General features: G+C 53.0%; 1 protein-coding gene across 2 annotated transcripts in view; it reads right to left on the reverse strand.

Moving 5' to 3' along the window:
• The window catches only part of AGAP3 (ArfGAP with GTPase domain, ankyrin repeat and PH domain 3), a 147,289-nt gene extending 130,342 nt beyond the window's left edge, over positions 1-16,947 (reverse strand). Inside the window, exon 1 of one of the 2 annotated variants that reach the window (XM_080382758.1) lies at positions 16,415-16,938. In XM_080382758.1, the coding sequence (XP_080238884.1) occupies positions 16,415-16,691 (277 nt within the window). In that variant the 5' untranslated portion in view covers positions 16,692-16,938. Of the gene's footprint in view, positions 1-16,414 lie in introns of both variants that reach the window. The other variant, XM_080382759.1, reaches the window with a different exon arrangement.
• Between the last annotated feature and the right edge of the window lie 1,396 nt (positions 16,948-18,343).

The raw sequence follows: 18,343 nt of genomic DNA on the forward strand, positions 1-18,343 counted from the left end.
AAATAAAGAGGACAATTTGGCTAAAAGGCCTGAACTAGCTTAGAGGTTATTAACATCCGAAATAACCAAAAAAGGGTAAGAAATATGAAAAAAAGAGGAGGAAACAGATGTCAATAAGATCTTGAATGCAGGAAGTATCAAAAATTGGTATAGGAAGCCAAAGACTTCAGGAAAATTTTTTTCAACAATGCTAAGTACAACAGGAAGCAGCTTTGCAAAATAAGGTACCTTCACAGAGCTCCTGCGGGCAGGCACAGCCAAATCACGGCAGCAGATACAAGAGCAGACATCGTCCTTCAGTCCTCACATCGAATTCATTAAAGGAGCAGACTGAAATACTCATAAAGAGTAAACACAGAGACAAATGTGTAACAAAACAATATTTCTGTTACAAATTAACACTTTGCAAAGTCACTAATGATAAGTGCAGCAAGAACCGGCTAAATTACTCGTCTCAGAAAACAGCCAGAGCAACTTCACACTAACAGGTAAAAGGAACTCTAGTGACACTCTGGAGCCATCCCGGTGATGAGGAGAAGCTCCAGAGAGTTGGACAATGCTGTTGCCATGCCCATCTCCAAGACACGCAAGGCAGCAATTGCCAGAAATGCCAGGCCAGCCAGCTCCTCCCCAGCAAGGACCATGGAGCGCATCCTTTTGGAGGCCATTTCCAAACACATGAGGAACGAGTGGGTGACCAGGAGCTGTCAGTATGGATTTGTCGTGGCAGACAATCCACCATCAATCCGACTGCCTCACACAATGGCCGGACTGAGGAAGCGTGGGCTGGACACACAGAGCAAGGATGAGCAGAAACTGCCTGCAGCACCAGGCTGAGGGCAGCGATCAATGGCTCAATAACCAGCCATCAGCTAGCAATGAGCAGAAGCCCACAGGTCAATACTGGGCCAACACCATGCCATCTTCATCAAGCACCTGTGTAATGGCAGGGTGCACCCCCAGCAAAGGGGGCAGGTGGATGTGCCAAACAGCAGGGCTTTGCTGCACAAGTACCATGATTAACTCTGACTGGGTGGTGGGAAACCTCATGAAGCTCAGTATGGAGACACACAGCTGTCTGTGTTTGAGCTTAAGGACACCCGTGCGACGGTGCCAGCTGGGAAGCTGCTGGCTGAGAGCAGCCTCCCAGAGAAGAGCTTGGGGTCAAGGCACACACCAGGTTGAGCATGAGCCAAGAACATGTGCTCACAGTGAGAAAAGCAAACTGCATCCTGGGTCACATCAGAAGCAGCATGGTCAGCGGATTGAGGGAGTGTATCATGCCTCTCTACTCAACGCTGATGAGGCTGCACCAGTCTGGGGCTCCCCCATTCAAGAGGGATGTTGAAAAACTGGTGAGGGTCCAGGAAATGGCTAGCAAGCGGTGAGGGGCTTGATCTACACAATGACACTGAGAAGATGACCTTCCTCAGTCTGTCAAAGAGGAGGCAATGCGGCAATCTAACAGCGGCCTTCAGCTGTGCAAAAGGTGTACTTGAACCCTTCTCGGCAACAGCAGACAGTGCAACAAGGGACAAGAGCCACGTGCCATTGCTTTGGACCACAAGGACTGAGTATTAGAAAAAACTTCTCCGCTAAGGGAGGAGTACCTGCAGAGACATGGAATAATTCCCATTCCAAAGAATTTTCTAGATTTAGCCAGAGAAAGCCACAGCCAACATGATCTAGTGTTGTTGAGAGTCTGGCTTTGAGTTGGCTGGCCTGGAGATCTCCAGAGACCCAAACACTCCTCTGACGGCACAAACGAATCAGTATCAGACCTGATGCCATTCAATGCCTTCTCTATGTGATGCAATAATGCAAGTAAGATAGCAGTTGAAAAACATCTGGTTGATCTGACTTGGAGAATCTAGGACTAGGACAGGACTGAGTGACCCAAATCACTTCGCAAGCTGAGCCCATTCAGCTGAAGCACCTTTTCCTACTGCCCAGTGCAAGGTGTTCTGACCAAGGGTTACCAGCCACCCCCACAAGACAGAGGCTCAAACCCTGGGAAAGGGTCACAGGTCTGAGCAAATGAGTAGTTCATCCTTAGCCAGTAACGCAATGCTAAAGCAAAAGAGCTAAATGATCCTCAGATCACAGTCAATAGAGAAAGGAGATGCATTTACAGTAAATATAACTGTGGTTGGGTCAAATAACAGCATCCTGCCTATAGTCTGATATTTTTTTTTATTTTAAGAACACTGGGTAATGAAGAGCCATAAAAATTATTTGAAGGCCACAATAAATGAATCCACAAAGAGATATTTAACAAGCGTTATGTGATTAACTTTCCAAAAAGAACATCAAGAGATAATTGATTATAAAGTAAAAGTAAACTTTTTGGGGAGTAACATTCAGGTAACAAAGTTCTATTTAGTCCAATCTAAAGAAACAAGTACAAAAATGGAACTTTAAAATAGATGAATGCAAATTAGAAATTAAATGCTAACTATTAGTAGCTAGAGGAATTAGCAGCTGGAACAACCGACCAAAGAAAACAGTGCATTGGGCACTGTTGCCCAGGGAGAGTATGGAACCCCCATCCCTAGAGGTTTTCAAGACCTTTTCAGCTGGACAAAGCCCTTCACAACCTGCTTGGATGGCAAAGCTGACGTCACATCAAGTAGGACATTGCACTAGGGACCTCCCAAGGTCCCTTCTAACAGGGACAGTTCTGCCATTCTCTACCCCTTAATGTTTTTCAGTCTGACCTACACGTTTGTCCAGGAAACACTTCAGCCAATTTATTAAGCTAAATAGTGGGATAATAATGCAAGTCTTATTAGTTTGCAATACACGCGAAAACAATTCAACAGACACTCCAGTATCAAACTCCGTATTTAAAAACAAAACCTGGTTGACTGAGCTCAACGTACTTCCAGGTATTTTTTCCTCACAAGAGGAACCTACTTCAGTCTCACCCCTCGCCTCTCACCACCACAATCTCCTCATACCCTTCCACTACAAGCTCAGTGAACGTCTCGTCGCAGCCACTGCGCAATGCTCTCTTTGCCAACCCACTTTCAAGCCTGGGCTCCCAAGCAGGAGGGGTTGGGCAGATTCTCCCACACCCATTTCTAACTTATTTACACCAGGCCACATGTCATTTTGTCCTCCAATTTTTTTGTAGACTCTCTCCAACTTAATATCCACATCTTACAGTCTACCAAAGCCATCCTTCACCAAATCCTCTGAAGAAAGCTGTCGGGAGGAGGCAGAGCAGAAAAAAGACCATCAGAAGTTCTTCTGATGTTTATAGTTTGCTGCCCTTCCTCCAATACAAGAGACTCCACGAAGGCAGACATTACTAAACTCTGTATGCAAGATCTTATTGGAGGCAAATCCACAAGGCGGAGAAAAAAATTTTAAAAGATATTACAGAAAGATGCAGATCCTCAAAGCAATGGTGCTAATGGCACAAACAGGAATTATGCTGGTGCAAAGGAATAACAAGTCTGGTAGGAGACCAACTTGGGTAGCTCACATGAACTCCTTATTGGTCTCGGGCACAGGAAGGCATGCATGTGGGAAGTGGAAATTAGGTCAGATTAACAAGGATAAATACAAAAGAGTAGCATCAGTACTACAGACTGAACTCAAAACAGCTATGCAAAGAGTAAGAGGCAACTGGCAACACAGAGCCATCAAAGACAAGCAGCAAGTCTCATGTACATTAGTAATCAACGTAACAACATGAAAAAAATTGATCTGTTCTCAGTGGACGGTAGACGCAACTGAGAAATGACCCTGAGGACAAAGTGTCTTAGGCCTTTTTGCTTAAGTATTCACTATAAACAGCGAAGAAGTGTCTAGCACAAAAAGTAGTTGCCAAAGAATATACGTAAGCTTTCAGTAAAAAAAAAATGCAATATCAGATTTTGATTAACTTGACCCTGGAATGCTTAATTGTCTGGAGCAACCTCGAAGAGCTCAAGCCCCGAGAGCTCTTGACTGATGAAAGGCAACTACACTGAAAAAGGCAAGAGTAGCGCCCACCTTTAAAAACAAATAGGGAAGCAAAGAACTCACAGATCACTGATTCAAAATGTTTAAAAAAAGCCACGACCCGTAAGTCCCTGAAACACAAGGCAAGCATTAGTACATACAGATTTATTAGGAACAAATGGTGTCTAACCAACGTCAGTTCCTTCTGCAGCAGGGTAGCAGACCTTCAGCACAGCGAAGAAGCAGATGTCAAGCATCATAACTTAAGTAACGTTTCTAACTGCTTCATGTGGTATTTTCTGAATTAATTTAAGGAAGGATAAACCTACTACAGGCTCAGAACAAAACTGATCTGATAAAAATTCTCAGAAAAGTTATCAAAGATAACCCAAGAAATTGAAATGAGTATCAACTTGGATTGGGCAAGGTTTCTCCTAGGTTCAGCTCTGTTCAATATTCTTATTAACCAACCAGACAATGGAAGAAACTATACTTATTGAAACTGCAGGTGGCATGAAACTAATAGTGACTGCAAGGATTAGAATCCTAAATGGCTTTCTCAAATTAGAGAAGCTGTCTATGAAGGAGCAGTTATGAGGGTCTACACTTGCACAGCATTAATCATTTCCCAAGAACAGGACAGAGAGCTGTAGTTAGCAGCTCTTCATAAAGGGATGGTGGTGGGTGGGGAGGTCAAAGTGGATCACAAACCAACAGGATTCAGCAATACTGTATTTCTGAGAAAGGACAACCACCATGTTGAATCATGTGAACACAGACAAAAGTCTGCAGAAGAAGTCCTGCTTTGTGCTTTTTCCAGCACTGGCCAAGGGTACCACTTTTCAAGGTGGATATGATCAAGGGGAGAGAGTCCAGAGGAGCATGAAGATGAACAGAGGATCAGAAAATATCACAAAGACATGAAGTTATTAAGCCTAAAGAAGAGTTTTCAAGCATGAAAACAGCCTGCTGCAAAAAGGAAGGGAGCAACCTGTTCCCTTTGTCCTTAGTAAGTGGCTGAAATCGGGAGCAAAAAAGGTTCAGGTTAAACTTTCTAAGGAAAAGGACAGTTAAACACTAGAAGAGATTTCATAGAATCCCAGAACGGTTTGGGTTGGAAGAGACCTTAAGGACCCCCCAGTCCCACCCCTGCCACGCACAGGGCCCCCTTCCCCCAGCCCCGGTGGCTCCCAGCCCCGTCCAGCCTGGCCTTGGGCACTGCCAGGGCTGGGGCACCCACAGCTGCTCTGGGCAGCCCGTGCCGGCGCCTCGCCGCCCTCACAGGGAAGGATTTCTCCCTCAGCTCTGATCTCCATCTGCCCTCTCTCAGCGCAAAGCCGTTCCCCCTTGTCCTGGCGCTGCAGGCCCTTGGGAAAAGCCCCTCCCCAGCTTCCTCGCCGGCCCCTTTGGGTGCTGGAAGGTGCTCCAGGCTCTCCAGGAGCCTTCCCTTCTCCGGGCTGAACAGCCCCAGCGCTCCCAGCCCGGCTGCACAGCAGAGGGGCTCCAGCCCTCTGGCCATCTCCGTGGCCTCCTCTGGCCCCGCTCCAACAGGTCCGTGCCCTCCTTATGCTGGGGGCCCCGGAGCTGGAGGCGGCGCTGCAGGGGGGTCTCAGCAGAGCGGGGCAGAGGGGCAGAGCCCCCTCCCTCGCCCCGCCGGCCACACTGCTGGGGATGCAGCCCAGGGCATGGGGGGCTTTCTGGGCTGCGAGCGCATGTGGCCAGGTCACGTCTGATTTTTCATCCGCCAGCACCCCCAGGTCCTCCTCCGCAGGGCTGCTCTCAGTCCATTCACCACCCCCAGTCTGTACTGGTACTGGTGATTGCCCTGACCCTGGGGCATGACCTTGCACTTGGCCTTGTTGAACTTCATGAAGTTCACAAGCACCCACTCCCCGGCCCGTCCAGGTCCCTCTGGACAGCATCCCTTCCCTCCAGCCTGTCAGCTGCACCACTCAGCTGGATGTCGTCTGCAAACATGCTGAGGGGCACTCAATCCCACTATTTATGTCATTAATAAAGACATTAAAAAGTATTGGTCCCAGTATGGACCCCCTGAGTGACACCACTTGTCACTGGTTTCCACTTGGACATTGAGCCATTGACTGTAAGTCTTTGGATGCAGCCAGCCAGCCAATTCCTTACCAACCTAACAGTCCATCTATCAAATCCATCTCTCTCCAGTTTCCTGGGAAGGCTTCAGAGGTACTGTCACTGACTGTCTTTTAAAAGCTAGTTAGACAAACATTTCTCAGGAAGGACAGACATCTTGACTCCAGGCAGGAAGGTGGGTAAATGATCTCCCATTGCCCTTCCCATCTCATTGGGGGATCACACAAGGTTGTTCCTCCCTCACATCAGATTCTGGACTCTTCCGAACCCTGTCAGCTACTCCCTCAGGAACCTAGCTGGCCCCAACACCTTGTCCTCACCGGCCCCAGAAATTCTTTTATTCTCTTGGTTCTCCTGTTAGTTCTCTACTGCTTCTTTCACCAGCCTCAAAAAGATCATCCTTACCCCCCACCTTCAGCTATACTATGTTTTTCAGGCGTCTCACATGGCTCTGCCCATAGCACCTTCTTTTCTCCCTTCATGCTTCTTCTAGCTAGCCTTATGTTTTAATTTAATACCATCTCTCAGCTCTGTGTTGATGATTCATAGTTTGCCTTTCTATTCCTGGACTGTCTCCTGTCCAAAATGAAGTCTCAGCTTATTTTCCCCTCCAGCATTTCAAGTGTGTACCCACAAGCCCAAGCTCAACATGATTAAAGAGAGCTGTTACTAATCCCAGCTTTGTCCCCTCTTCCCCCAAGCCCTTGCTGCTCGATGCCTGGAGACATCACTTAGATCCTGTCTGTGAGTTAAGGACACAATTCAGAAAGGGAACAGAGTTCACAGACCTAACTCTCTTCTTGTCTCCATATCCTGGTTGTCCTTAAACCCCTACAGAGCTACACAAGTTATAGCCCCTGAAATACAGCCTTTACCACCTGGCCACACAAAGACCCCAGGCTTCCACTCTACATCAATCACTATTGCACCCTTCCCCCACAAAATTGTCTAGAACACATGAAATCGTGCCTCATCCACATTCAGTCAGAATGCTGTTGCTAAAATTATTTTCCTAACCTCTCGTTCTTAAGCAGGCCAGCCCTTCCTTTGAATCCCCTCTCCGGGTCCTCCTCTTCTGTCACGTCAACTGCAAGCTGCTTGTCTTCACCCTCCCAAACTACTCATACATTAACAGCTATCCTTCCTTGGCTGCTGAAGAGCTGACTCTTCTCCCTCCCAAACATGACAGCAATCTCCACTTCCCAGCTGCTAAATTTCAAGCAAACACCTCTCTATTTTCTCCCATTTGTACTTCATGTTTGAAAAGAGCTCTCTGTAAACAACCTGAAATCCCCTTTATTATCCTCTTTCAAATTGCTCCTTAAAGCTCTCCTGTGCCTCTGCACTCACCAGGAACATTGAAAACAAACACAGATTAGATGACTGCCATGTTAAGCCCACATTCACGACACAGTCCATGCTGTCCCACTGCCTCTGTCCGCTCCCCAATTGCTCACTGGCATCTGCCTCTCGTCTTTAAATGAACTACAACACCTCTGCAGCAGGGCTCTCTTTGTCCTGTGTTTTCACAGCATCTGCTGCAGGAGGATCCTGATCAGATAAGGCTCCAAGGTGTGACTAAGGAAAACACCAGTAACAGAAGAAGCAGGCTCCTAAACAGAAGTGCCGTAGTACTTTCGAGCCTGCAGTACCCGGAATCCACCGGGGAGAGCACCGGCCTCGGCCGCCTGGCCAGCAGCGCTGCTCCCTTTACGCTCCATTCATTCACCTGGATACTGGGGAAGGGCAGTGCACTCTCTAGAGGCTAATCTGAAGGTCAAAACCCTTTTCATTAAGTACAGGAGTCAGTGCTGGGCTATATACCAAAAGCTGTCCCAAAAACAACAGCAGGAGGCAAGTGGGCAACAAACATGCTACAGGGAGCAAGCGTCAGGGCTGACAGCCCACATTAGCAGCAAGTTGAGATGCGAGATGACGGACCCAGAGCTGGTGGCTCCCAACACTCCAGAACTACAGCATCAGCACAACAAGAGCAGGATCTTGGGCACAGCAGCCAGTTAGCTGTAACTGAGGCGCAGTGCTCTGGATGACTGAGTGGATTTCATCACCACAGATCATATGGAAGGAACAAGATCTCACATATAACCCCAGGCAAGAACTTCCAGAGTGACTCATGCAAGCCAGAGGTTCCAGTGCGGAGATGCAGCCCCATGGCAGTGAGCCACTGCAGACAGATGCACACGTCCCTTTCCCCTCATGTGGCACAAGCTGGGTCACTCTGCTCTGTCTAGGTATCTATTTTCTTGGGATTTGTAGGAATTCAGAAGCAGCACAGATTTGCCAGGTTAGGTTGAACCTGAACAGCAGGTCTGAAAGCTGGGGCAGGAGAGGCAAGCAAACACAGAAGAAGAGCTCTTATTCATTTGAACCTCCTTTCAATAGGGAAGCAGGCTAAAAATCAGGCTAAAATTGTCTTGATTTTTAGCTTTCCTGCCTCAGAAGGCTCCTTCCTCTCACCACAACACTGCAGAAAATCCACCTGAACCGGCACACCCCAGCTTCAGTGCTGCTAGGGGTGCCCAGAGCATTGCGGAGGTAAGAAGGTGGCAATAAGACCACAGTTGCCTTTTTCGTGCAAGGCACCGTAGGCAGGAATAAAACTGATGTGGTTTGTTCGCTCCGTGCAGCTGCTATACAGGACAATCTGACTCGCAGAAAGTCCTGGAGGATTTTTTTAAAAAAATAAATAATTAAAAAAGCCAGACGCCAAAGTAGGAAGAGGGGATCATGAAGAGAAAAGGACTTTTCCTGCCCAGCGAGGGATGCAATAGCAGCACAATGGTATTACTGAGGTGTTCGTCAAGGTTAAAGCTCTGATCATCAGCACGTTGCTGGGGTAGTTCTTGTATTCCCCAGTTTCCAGTAGTTAAGCTTCTGCACCAGCCCTTCAGCCCACTGCTGCTGCTTTAGAACTCACAGCCACTGCCCACAGATCTCTCGCACTCGCCACCAGCTAAGAGCGTGACTGGGATTTTAGCTCAGGGACTGCCACCCCATTGCCCAAGGGCACCAGGAACACCTAGTCTTCCCCGGGATCTACTTCAGATGAGGAGAGAAGGTGGGACCATTCCACATCAGCCAGCCCATCTGGAAACACAGGTTAAGGTCCAGATCAGACAGAATTTAAACTAAGTTTGGCCATCCAAATTAACCAAAAGTCCTATCACCAGCTTTGAACAGCCAGCCTGGATGCACAAACGCCTTTAACCCTCATCTTGGTGACACTCCAGAGGAGGCAAGAGCCCAGTGCTGTGCAAGACTCAAAGGTCTCGGCAATGAAAGCAGACACACTCTGTCAGGAGCACTAGGAAACCTACTGAAAGTGGATGACAAGATCAGCTATTCGCAGACCAACTGCCAAAAAACTAACCACACTCAAATTTCTCCTACTGGGTCCTCGCCACGCCAGGCCCTGGCCACTCCAGCCCAAGCACAGAAGGAAAACATAAGCAACAGTCCCAGCTACAAACCAAGGTCTTGCCATGCACCAAACGCCGAGGCAGCTCCTGGGGACAGGGTCACTGCAGCCATCCCTATTTCAATGGAGGCTCAGGCAGCTGTCGGTCAGTGGGATGTCACTGCTTGGACCGTCCCTAAACAAGCAAAAAACTCTGCAACCAAACTGTGAAATTCCCTGCTGGGAGAAATCATGAAAGCTATGAGTTTACGTTGGGTCAAGGAAGACCAAACAAGCCCAGGCAAGAGAGCCACCAAGGATGAAGCAACACAGAGAAACCACACCGAGCACGGGAAGACCTGCAGACATCTGGCAAAGCACTCGGAGAAAGCATCCCTTAAAGAGGCACTGGTTCCCATACTTCCCCAGGCATTTGACTTGTGCCGCAGCCACAGGTAGGATATTTAGTAAATGGGCCCTTGCTGTAAGCTGTCTCACACAAGCTCAGAATCAACAAAACAGAGGTCTGTCTTGCCTTCCCCACCAGCCCTGACCATGCATTGCCCCTCCCTCCTCACCTGTGCCCACATGCGCATTCATGTGTTGGCACCGCGAGCCCTGCGACCAACTGAAAACTGATTCAGCCGAACCCCAGCACAAAGCTGGGCTTCCAGCAGAGCAGCTCCCTGCTCCAGCTCGCCACGCAGCAAGCAGCTGCCAAAAGGGAGGGCAGGCTGCTGGGTGGGAAGAGTTGCACTGTCCACTCTAGCAGCAATCACACTTGTGTTAGATCGAGGTAATTGTGAAATTGTGGCCATGGAAGTCTCCGATGCCCTCATCGAAGCCACATCCAAATCCCATTCTCTCCCTGCAGCGTAGCTGACATGCCCATCTTCTCCCCTTTAGCCACAACGTTCTTGCCTCCACAACATCAGAAACCTCTTCTTCCCTCACCACGGCACCTGCAACTTCATCCTGCTCGGTCTTCAGCTATCAAGATCATCCTCTGGTCTTCCTGCTCCAGCTTCATCACCTCTCCCAATTCCTGTCAATCACAGCATCAAGCAATTTCTTTTTTCTGATTTTCTGGCTGTTCCACAAGACTTTGTTCCTCAGCTATAAGCACCACGAGGTAAGACGTGCATCTGGCAAAGGTGGCTCACAGATGTATTTCTCCAACCACGCTCCAGGCCTCCTCCAGCTGTGCTCCTGCCCTGTCCATCATTCCCACAGGGCCAAGGTCTCACCCCACACCAGGACGCACTCTCGAGCTCTCCCCACACAGATCTTTCTGCTTGTGCCACTCACATCAGGCATCAACTCTGGGAGATGCTGAGCAGCATCAGCTCTGCCGACTCCTCTGCCAGGCAAGGACACAGTCTGTGTTAGAGGACCCAAGACTTTTCTTTGCTAGCACGTAATGCAGCTCCAGAAGCCCTTCCAAGTACCCTCAGGAATCTCTCCTGGGAGTCTTTGCCCTGAGACTCCAGCACCCCTCATGCAAACAAAACAGACTGTGTGACCAGAATGTTGGCCCAATCTCTCATTTTTGTGTTCTTTTCACCACCTTTGCACTTGATTTCCAGGAAAGCTCAAGGCTATGGGGACAGAGGAGTCCTGCTATGACGCAGCATGCAGAAGGGGCAGCGCGGCAGAAGACACGCAGCCACCCAGGACGCCTAGTTCCAGCCCCCGGGAGCACAGATGTGCTGACGGCTCTGAAATGTGCTGCTCTTGGAGGAGACAGCGCAGCTCCTTCTGCCGCACCCCGCCACCATCCCCTGTGGTTTCCAAGACTTCGGGAACTCAGAGGCACACATAAACGGGGCAATTCTGCAGAGGTCATGGAATTAGCAGGAAAAAGCTAGCTAAGCAGAACACCCTCCTTCCCAAAGAGTGTAATTTACTTGAGGCTGATTCAGCTAAGCAAGGACATGCCAGCAAACCCTGTGTGCGGCCTGGCAGCACGGGGCTCCCCAGAACCCAGGCAGGACACTGGGAGGACTCCAGAGGGCTTCATTCTTACCTTCCTCAAGAAGATACTGCCTCAGTGACAACTTCTACCTCAGATGTTCCTTTGTGAATCACAGCATCAGGAACCAGTTTCAAGACACATTGGAAAAGGATACAGAATTGAGCCATAAAACTTCAGCTGAAACTGAACACAATGGCAAGGTTCAGCCAGTTTAAGTCATCAGAAAGACAGAGAAGTGACTTCATTAACTGCTACGAGCAGCTTTAAACACAATAATACCCAGCGTCAAAGGACTACTTACTCTGAAAGAGAAATGCAAGAAAAAACATATCCAGGATGTTGAAGAAGCCTACTGAAAAAATTATGCTATTAACAGCGAGACGGTTAATAATGGCGAAAAACTCCTAAGGCAGCAAGGCCCTAGATCGTAACTCTGTCTCAAAGATATGCCTTAACCAGATGCCTTATATTTAGGTGACTGGGAAAAGGCTGAAATCCTGGGACAAAAGTGTTCATACCAAGTGACCCAAGAGTCTGTTCTGGTCTAAAACCCAGCAAAACAGCTGGGACATGGAGCAATGCAAAGCCAACATTCACAGGTAACTCCTGCCCAGCAAAAGCCAGATGCAGAGCCACATTTAGCTGCCAGTCTGCTATCAGCAGATCATTCTGCAGGGCTTTTTTCATCCTGTGCCTCTGCCAGAGAAGCAACAGCTGAAAAACGTAGAGGAAAGCTTTTCCAAACTAATCCTGCTTCTTAAAATGCAGAAAGAACCAAAACAAGTTTAGAAGCGTGTTGCAGGGGTATGAGAGGATGACAAAGGGAAAAACACACGGTTCAGGTAAAACTTTGACTACCCTCATTCAAACAGAGAGAGATTCTTGCTCCTGCTACCTGGCCACCTAGTCCTCTTACCATGGCTGACAAGTTTGTCCATGCTTTTCCAGAGACCTGAGGCTTTTAGGTGGGCTGCAAGACATGTGCACAACAGCTAACGTCAGGAAAAAATTTTGATCATTTGACAAAAGCTCTGCTGAGGGATCTCACCTACTTCTCCTCACCTATCTTCCATCTCCTCCCTCCTGCCCTTCGTTACTTTATGCAGGCAGAAGACCTCTCAGTAACCATCTTCTCAGCCCCACAGAGTCATCCTCCTTCCAGATCTCCGTGCATGTCAGTGGATCCACGTTGGCTCCCGGTGCCCTGTGCAACTTGCAGTCCCCATCCTGCGTGTCCCTCAGGTAATTCTCTGCACCACTGGCATTGCTCTCCCTGCCTAGAACCTGTGTTTTGGTCACTTCTGAAAACTCACTTCTATGAAAGAAGTGCTGTGTTATTACTGTTCTAATTACAAATTCTATTAATATATTTCTGTCTATAGTCTGTTCCAGAGTAACATAGTTGAAGGTCACTTCAACTTTATTACAAGTAGGGGTTGTAGCAACCTCAGAACTGAAGTTGCATATCATTTTGCTTTATGCACATATAAAATCTTTATAGAGCTCAGCAGCTTGCAGCAGTCTCTGAAATTTGGCAAAGAAACAAGCCTAGGATGAGGGAAACGCTTTTTGCTAGCCCCCTGAAAATCTGTCCAAATTTGGTGCTTAGAAACTACTGAAAACCACCGGGTCCCTGCCTGTGATTCAGCTGATGCTGGTGACCAGCCAAACCCACTGCCTTCCCCAGCTCTGGGTACCCAACAGCCTTCTTTCCCACCACAGCCCCTCAGCGAAGCTTCAGCTACAAGGAGAAGACCAAAACACAGCAGATACGCTCTTTCTCCCGCAGCAATGCTCTGAACACCACCTCCGTTTGAGCCCAGGAGAGGGTGACCACCCAGCAGCTGCTGGCTCCCTCCACAGCTGGTTTTCACCCCACCATCAACCCCAAACTCTTCTTGTTCCTCCTCGGGAAAAGGCTCCTTCCCACTGGCCCAGCAGGGCTACCAGGGCTCCTGGCTGTAGCAGCCTACCCAGCACCCGCTTTATCTCCCTCCTCGGCAATGCCGCCTGCAGCGCAAGCCACAAACCCAAAGGATTTCTGTACAACACACCTCCTGCTAACGCCTCCCCTCCAACACTGCTCTGGAGGTGAAAACCCGCACCAAAGCAACAGCAACCCCAGCTCTGGCACACCACTACTGCTGGAGAGAGGAAATGGCCCCGGCCTCCTTCACTTTTAAAAATGCAGGAATTGCCTGCAGAAAAAAAATCTGTTAAGAGGACACAAGCAAGTCTGGCAAGAGCCAGCACTCTGTGTTAGGAAGCTGAATTTGGGATTTCACTGGCAACTCACATAACAGATTTTAGCACCAGAAGCAGTCGTTATGGTCACAGAATCTGATGTTCGGATCAAGAACATAAACAAACCAACAAACAAAAACCCTCTTCCAGTCATTTCTGTATCAAGCCCAAAACACGCAGTTTAGAAGGATATTCCCTTCCAGACTCAGGCACTTCAAGCAATGATAACATCTCTAGTAAAACTCTTGCAGTGGTTAATTACCCCCACCGTTAATTCAGCCTCTCACATAGGCTTGGTAATATATTACATGTAAGTGCATAATCACAGTGTGCTTTTCACCAGGACCACAGTTTAACCCAGTGCCTAGCAGGTAAGCAGGGAATGTAGCCAAGGTAAGGAAATCTGTGGGATTCCTGCTCTGCCAAATCCACAGCTGGGAAGAAAGGAGGGAGGAAGCGGGAAAGGACCAGAAGAGACAGGACAGGCCTGTGGCTGGAGCAGTCAAAGCCCCCCGACGACACGCAGCCTCGAGCCACATCACACACCCCTGCGTGACTCCGAGCAAGCCACAATGTGGCCACCTGCTAGTGTACCAGTCACTCTTCACGCCTCATCTTCGGGTAAAATGAGGCAGCCCCCATCCAGCTTCAGGAAGCCCCAACCATTTGCAGCTGCATATGAAAGAATTTTGTTTTCACACCTTTCCTTGATCAGCAGAAGAAAACATGCGCCACCAGTGAAGTTGCTAAGAGACGCACCTAAAACGCCAACATGCTCACCATCAGCTTACGCATGTTCACATGGCACGAGACAGGGCGCAAGCAGGCAGCAGTGAGTGAGGACACACGGCTGCGGAGGCACACAGGCACCCAAAACCCAGGGGAGCAGCTCTACAACCCCACAGGGAGGGAGATGAGGTGCGAGAAGCAGGGATGGGGGAGCCCAGTAGGGTTGGCCACTCGCACTCCCTGGTCCTGTGAGCAGGGTTGTACAACAGTATTACAGTTGGTAGCTTCTCTGTCCCACAACACGGGAATCACAAGCAGGATCAGACCACGTTATCAGTCACCAGTCCCTCAGCTCTTCCACTGCAGCCAGCATCAGGGGCACAAACAAGGAAGAGCTGCAGGAACCCCACAGGGACACAAGACGGGCTTCCCTCACCAGGAACATCCTGACTTCCTCAGCTGGAGACCAGCGGGAGCCAGGAGGCGCAGGGTGGAAGGCATTGCCATGGCCTGGGCCAGCCCTGTGCACTCCAGCTGATCTCCAGTACAAATCCCTTCCCTCTTCGCCTCATTAAATTCCATTAATTCAACAGCCTTCTGTGGCATGAGACCTCACAGAGCAGTCACAGATGTGGAGAAAAGCCCAATCCTTTTACTGGTTTTACATGTGTCCCCGTTCTGATCTCACCAAGTGTCCTTTGTCCTCGCACTGCAGGACAGCTGAAACAAATTCTGGAATTTACATTCCCCCAACCATGCAGCCTTTTGCCCTTTCATTGCAGTCCCTCTTACTTTTCTTCTTTGCCAAGAAACCACCCCAAAGAGCAAAGCGTGGTGCAGACATCTGGAGAACAGCTCCAGGGAAGGCACCTGGCCCCAGCTGCCACCCCCGTGCAGTGTCACCTGCTGCAGAGACCAGTGCTGCTCCTTGCCCGCACCCAGGACGGCGGGGCACCGCTCGCTGTGACATCGGTCCCACGTGCCACCCGCGGTGACGTTTCTGGCACGAGTTAGCGGGAGCAGACCCGAGCACACTGCCAAAAACCCAGCAAAGACAACAACTGCAGCAGGGGGACGGCGAGCCCCACGAGCCACCACAGCCGGCCGGCCGGCGCTGCTTGCGCAGACCGATGGACACCCCCAGCCGAGGCTCCCCTTGCTGAAGGGCGATGCCAAGCTGCGAACCCCTCAGCGTTCAGGGCCGCCGAGCCACCCCAAGGGGCTCTGGGGTGGGCTGTGGTGAGCAGCACCCAACGCGAAGGCTGCCCCTCGCCCAGCCCGGCGCTCGCTCGGCCGCCAGCTGCGAGCCTCGTGGGCCGAGCCCGCAGTTTTCTGCATTTTTAATTCGAGCTAGCTTCGGCAGAGCGCACGTCCCGACACCGCCGCCCACCGAGCGCGGGCCGGCCGCCCCCCTCCCCCCGGGGCCAGCCGAAGCCCAGGAGCTCCCGCCCTGCGCGGGCTCCCGAGCCGCGACCACCGGCGCTGCAGGTCGCGGCGCCGGGCCGGGGCCCCCGGGGCAGGGCCGGCAGCGCAGCGCAGCCCCACCACCACTTCCCTCCCCTCCCCCCCGGCCGGCGCCGGCAGCCCCCGGGCCACGGCCCAGCCCCCCCGGCTCACAACCCGGCCACGGCTCTCGGCTCCGGGCAGCGGGGGGCGCCGCGCCCCGCAGGCCCCGGCCCGCCTCAGCGCAGGCCTCAGCCCGGCCCCGCCACGCCTCCGGCCACCCCCGCGGCCCGGCCGCTTCCCGCCGCCACGGGGCCCGCCGGGCGGCGCGGCCGATGCCGGCCCGGCCAGCGTGCACGGGGCGGAGCGGCGGGGCAGGCAGGCTCCAGCCGAGCCCCACGGGCAGGCAGCGGGCGAGGCCGCCGCCCCCGGCGGGCACCGGGAGCAGGTGCAGCGGCCGGCGGGGACAAAGGGCAGCGGCGGCGGCCCGGTACGGCGCGGCGCGGCCCCGCTCGGCCCAGCCCGGCCCCGGCCCCCCGCCTCACCCTCGATGGAGATGACGTGCTCGCGGATCTGGCTCTGCAGCGCCAGGTCCTCCACCCGCTCGATGAGGTCGTAGATGGCGTAGATGTTGGGGTGCACCGACTCGAAGCGCCCGATCTCGGCCCGGATCGCCGCCGAGTTGGAGAGCCCAAACTGCGGCGGCGGCGGCCCGCCGGGCTGCGGGCCTGAGGGGCCGGGCACCGGCACCGGCACCGGCCCGCCCGGCGCCGCCAGGCTCTGCTGCTGCGGGCTCTGCCCGGGCCCGCCCTGGAAGTTCATGGCGGCGGCGGCGGCGGAGCCGGCGGTCAGCGGCGCGGGGCCGCCGGCAGCCGCTGCATGGCCGCGCTCTGCGGGCTCCGCCGCTCTGCGGGCTCTGCCACCCCCGCCCCGCCGCGCTCCGCTCCGCCGCCGGCAGCGGCCCCGCGTCACGCACCGCCCCCGCCCCGCCCGCGCGCGCGTCACACCGGGGGGAGCGGGACCGGCCCCGGGGCGGGGCGGCGGAGCTGGGGCGGGGGGGGGGGGGGGGGGGGGAACGGGCCAGCCCCCGGCCCTGCGTCCCCCCGCCCCGGGCTCCGCCCCACCGTGCACTCGCCGCTGCGGCCAGCTCACGCCTGAGGGCAGCGAGGACCCGGGGGGGGCGGGGGGGGTGCGGCTCACCGGGCCCCGGCTCGGCAGCGGCGCCCTAAGGGCAGCGCCGTCCCGCGCAGCCCGCGTGGACCCCGGTGCCCCCCGCCCTCCCGGCCCCCCCGCCGGCCGCCCGGCTGCACTGCGGCGGTGGCTTCACCGTCGCGCCTGTCGTGCCGAGGCCGTCGACGAAGCCCTGAAAGGCGGCCGGGACCCGGAGCGCCACAGGGGGCCCCCGCCCTGCCGCCCCGGGACCCCTACCCAGCCGCCCGCTGCGGACTGCTTCGGCGGCGTCTGCCGCGCGGTGCCGGTGCCAGCCGGGGACCGTTGCAGGAGGATGCTCGGAGGCTGGGGCCGATAAAGCCCAGCCGGGCTGTGCCCCTGCCAGGAGCAGCCTGCGAGGGGTGCCAGTGTGAACAGGGGGCTCCGGCAGGCCCCGCACCCGCAGCACCCTGTGTGCGTCCCACAGCGCAGCCACCAGCGAGGTCACGGCCTGGCCAAGCCACCGAGGTCACAGCAAGATGGCATCTTCCGACAGGCTGAGCGACAAAGAACGCGGGATCATAAACCCCAGCAGATTAAATGAGAAACTGTGATTAGGAAGATGGAGAGCCAGCTGAGAGGATCAAGGTCCCAACAGATTTCTTCCCCCATCCCTTCAGGACCAGAGTCCTGTGGAGCCGTGATGCCCCAGTACCTGGGGGGCTCAGGGGTGGCTGCAGAGCCAGGGCCTGGGCTGTGCCGGGGCCACGGAGCCGGGGGGAGGGGAGGGGGCTGCCATCCACTGCCCTTCCCAGAGGCAGGAAGGGTTGGAGGAGGAGGAGAGATTTCTGCAGGGTTCCTAAACCATGCTCTGGCACCCTCATGGATGCAGGCAGCTGGGTGCTGGGGTGGGTGGGTGGGCAAAGCCCTCTTCACCTCCCTCTCTGGGCCTGCCAGGATTCCTCGAGAGTGTGGTCCCAGCAGCCTACACAACGAGAAGTGTTTTATTAGGAAAAACCCTTAATGAGGGTTCTGTTGAAAGCTTTTAGAAAATCCCCATCTGTTATAGCGCCAGGATCAACCTCACCTGTACACTCACTGATGCTTCCAAAGCCCTCTTTGTGCATTTGTGAATCACGGGCTCGCTCTGCGAAAGCCGGACCAGCTCTTCCCTGCGTGTCACATGCCACCACATCTGCGTCAGCGCTGTGCTGCAGCCTCTGCCGACGCTGCGGGCACAAGGGCTGCACGCCCTGCTCTGCGGTGCCCAGGCCATGCCTGGAGCCTTGCTTGAGTACTGTTTTTTTTCATTTGAGTCTTTCTGT

Source organism: Falco punctatus (genome assembly GCF_963210335.1).
Source record: "Falco punctatus genome assembly, chromosome: 4".
NCBI lineage: Eukaryota > Metazoa > Chordata > Aves > Falconiformes > Falconidae > Falco > Falco punctatus.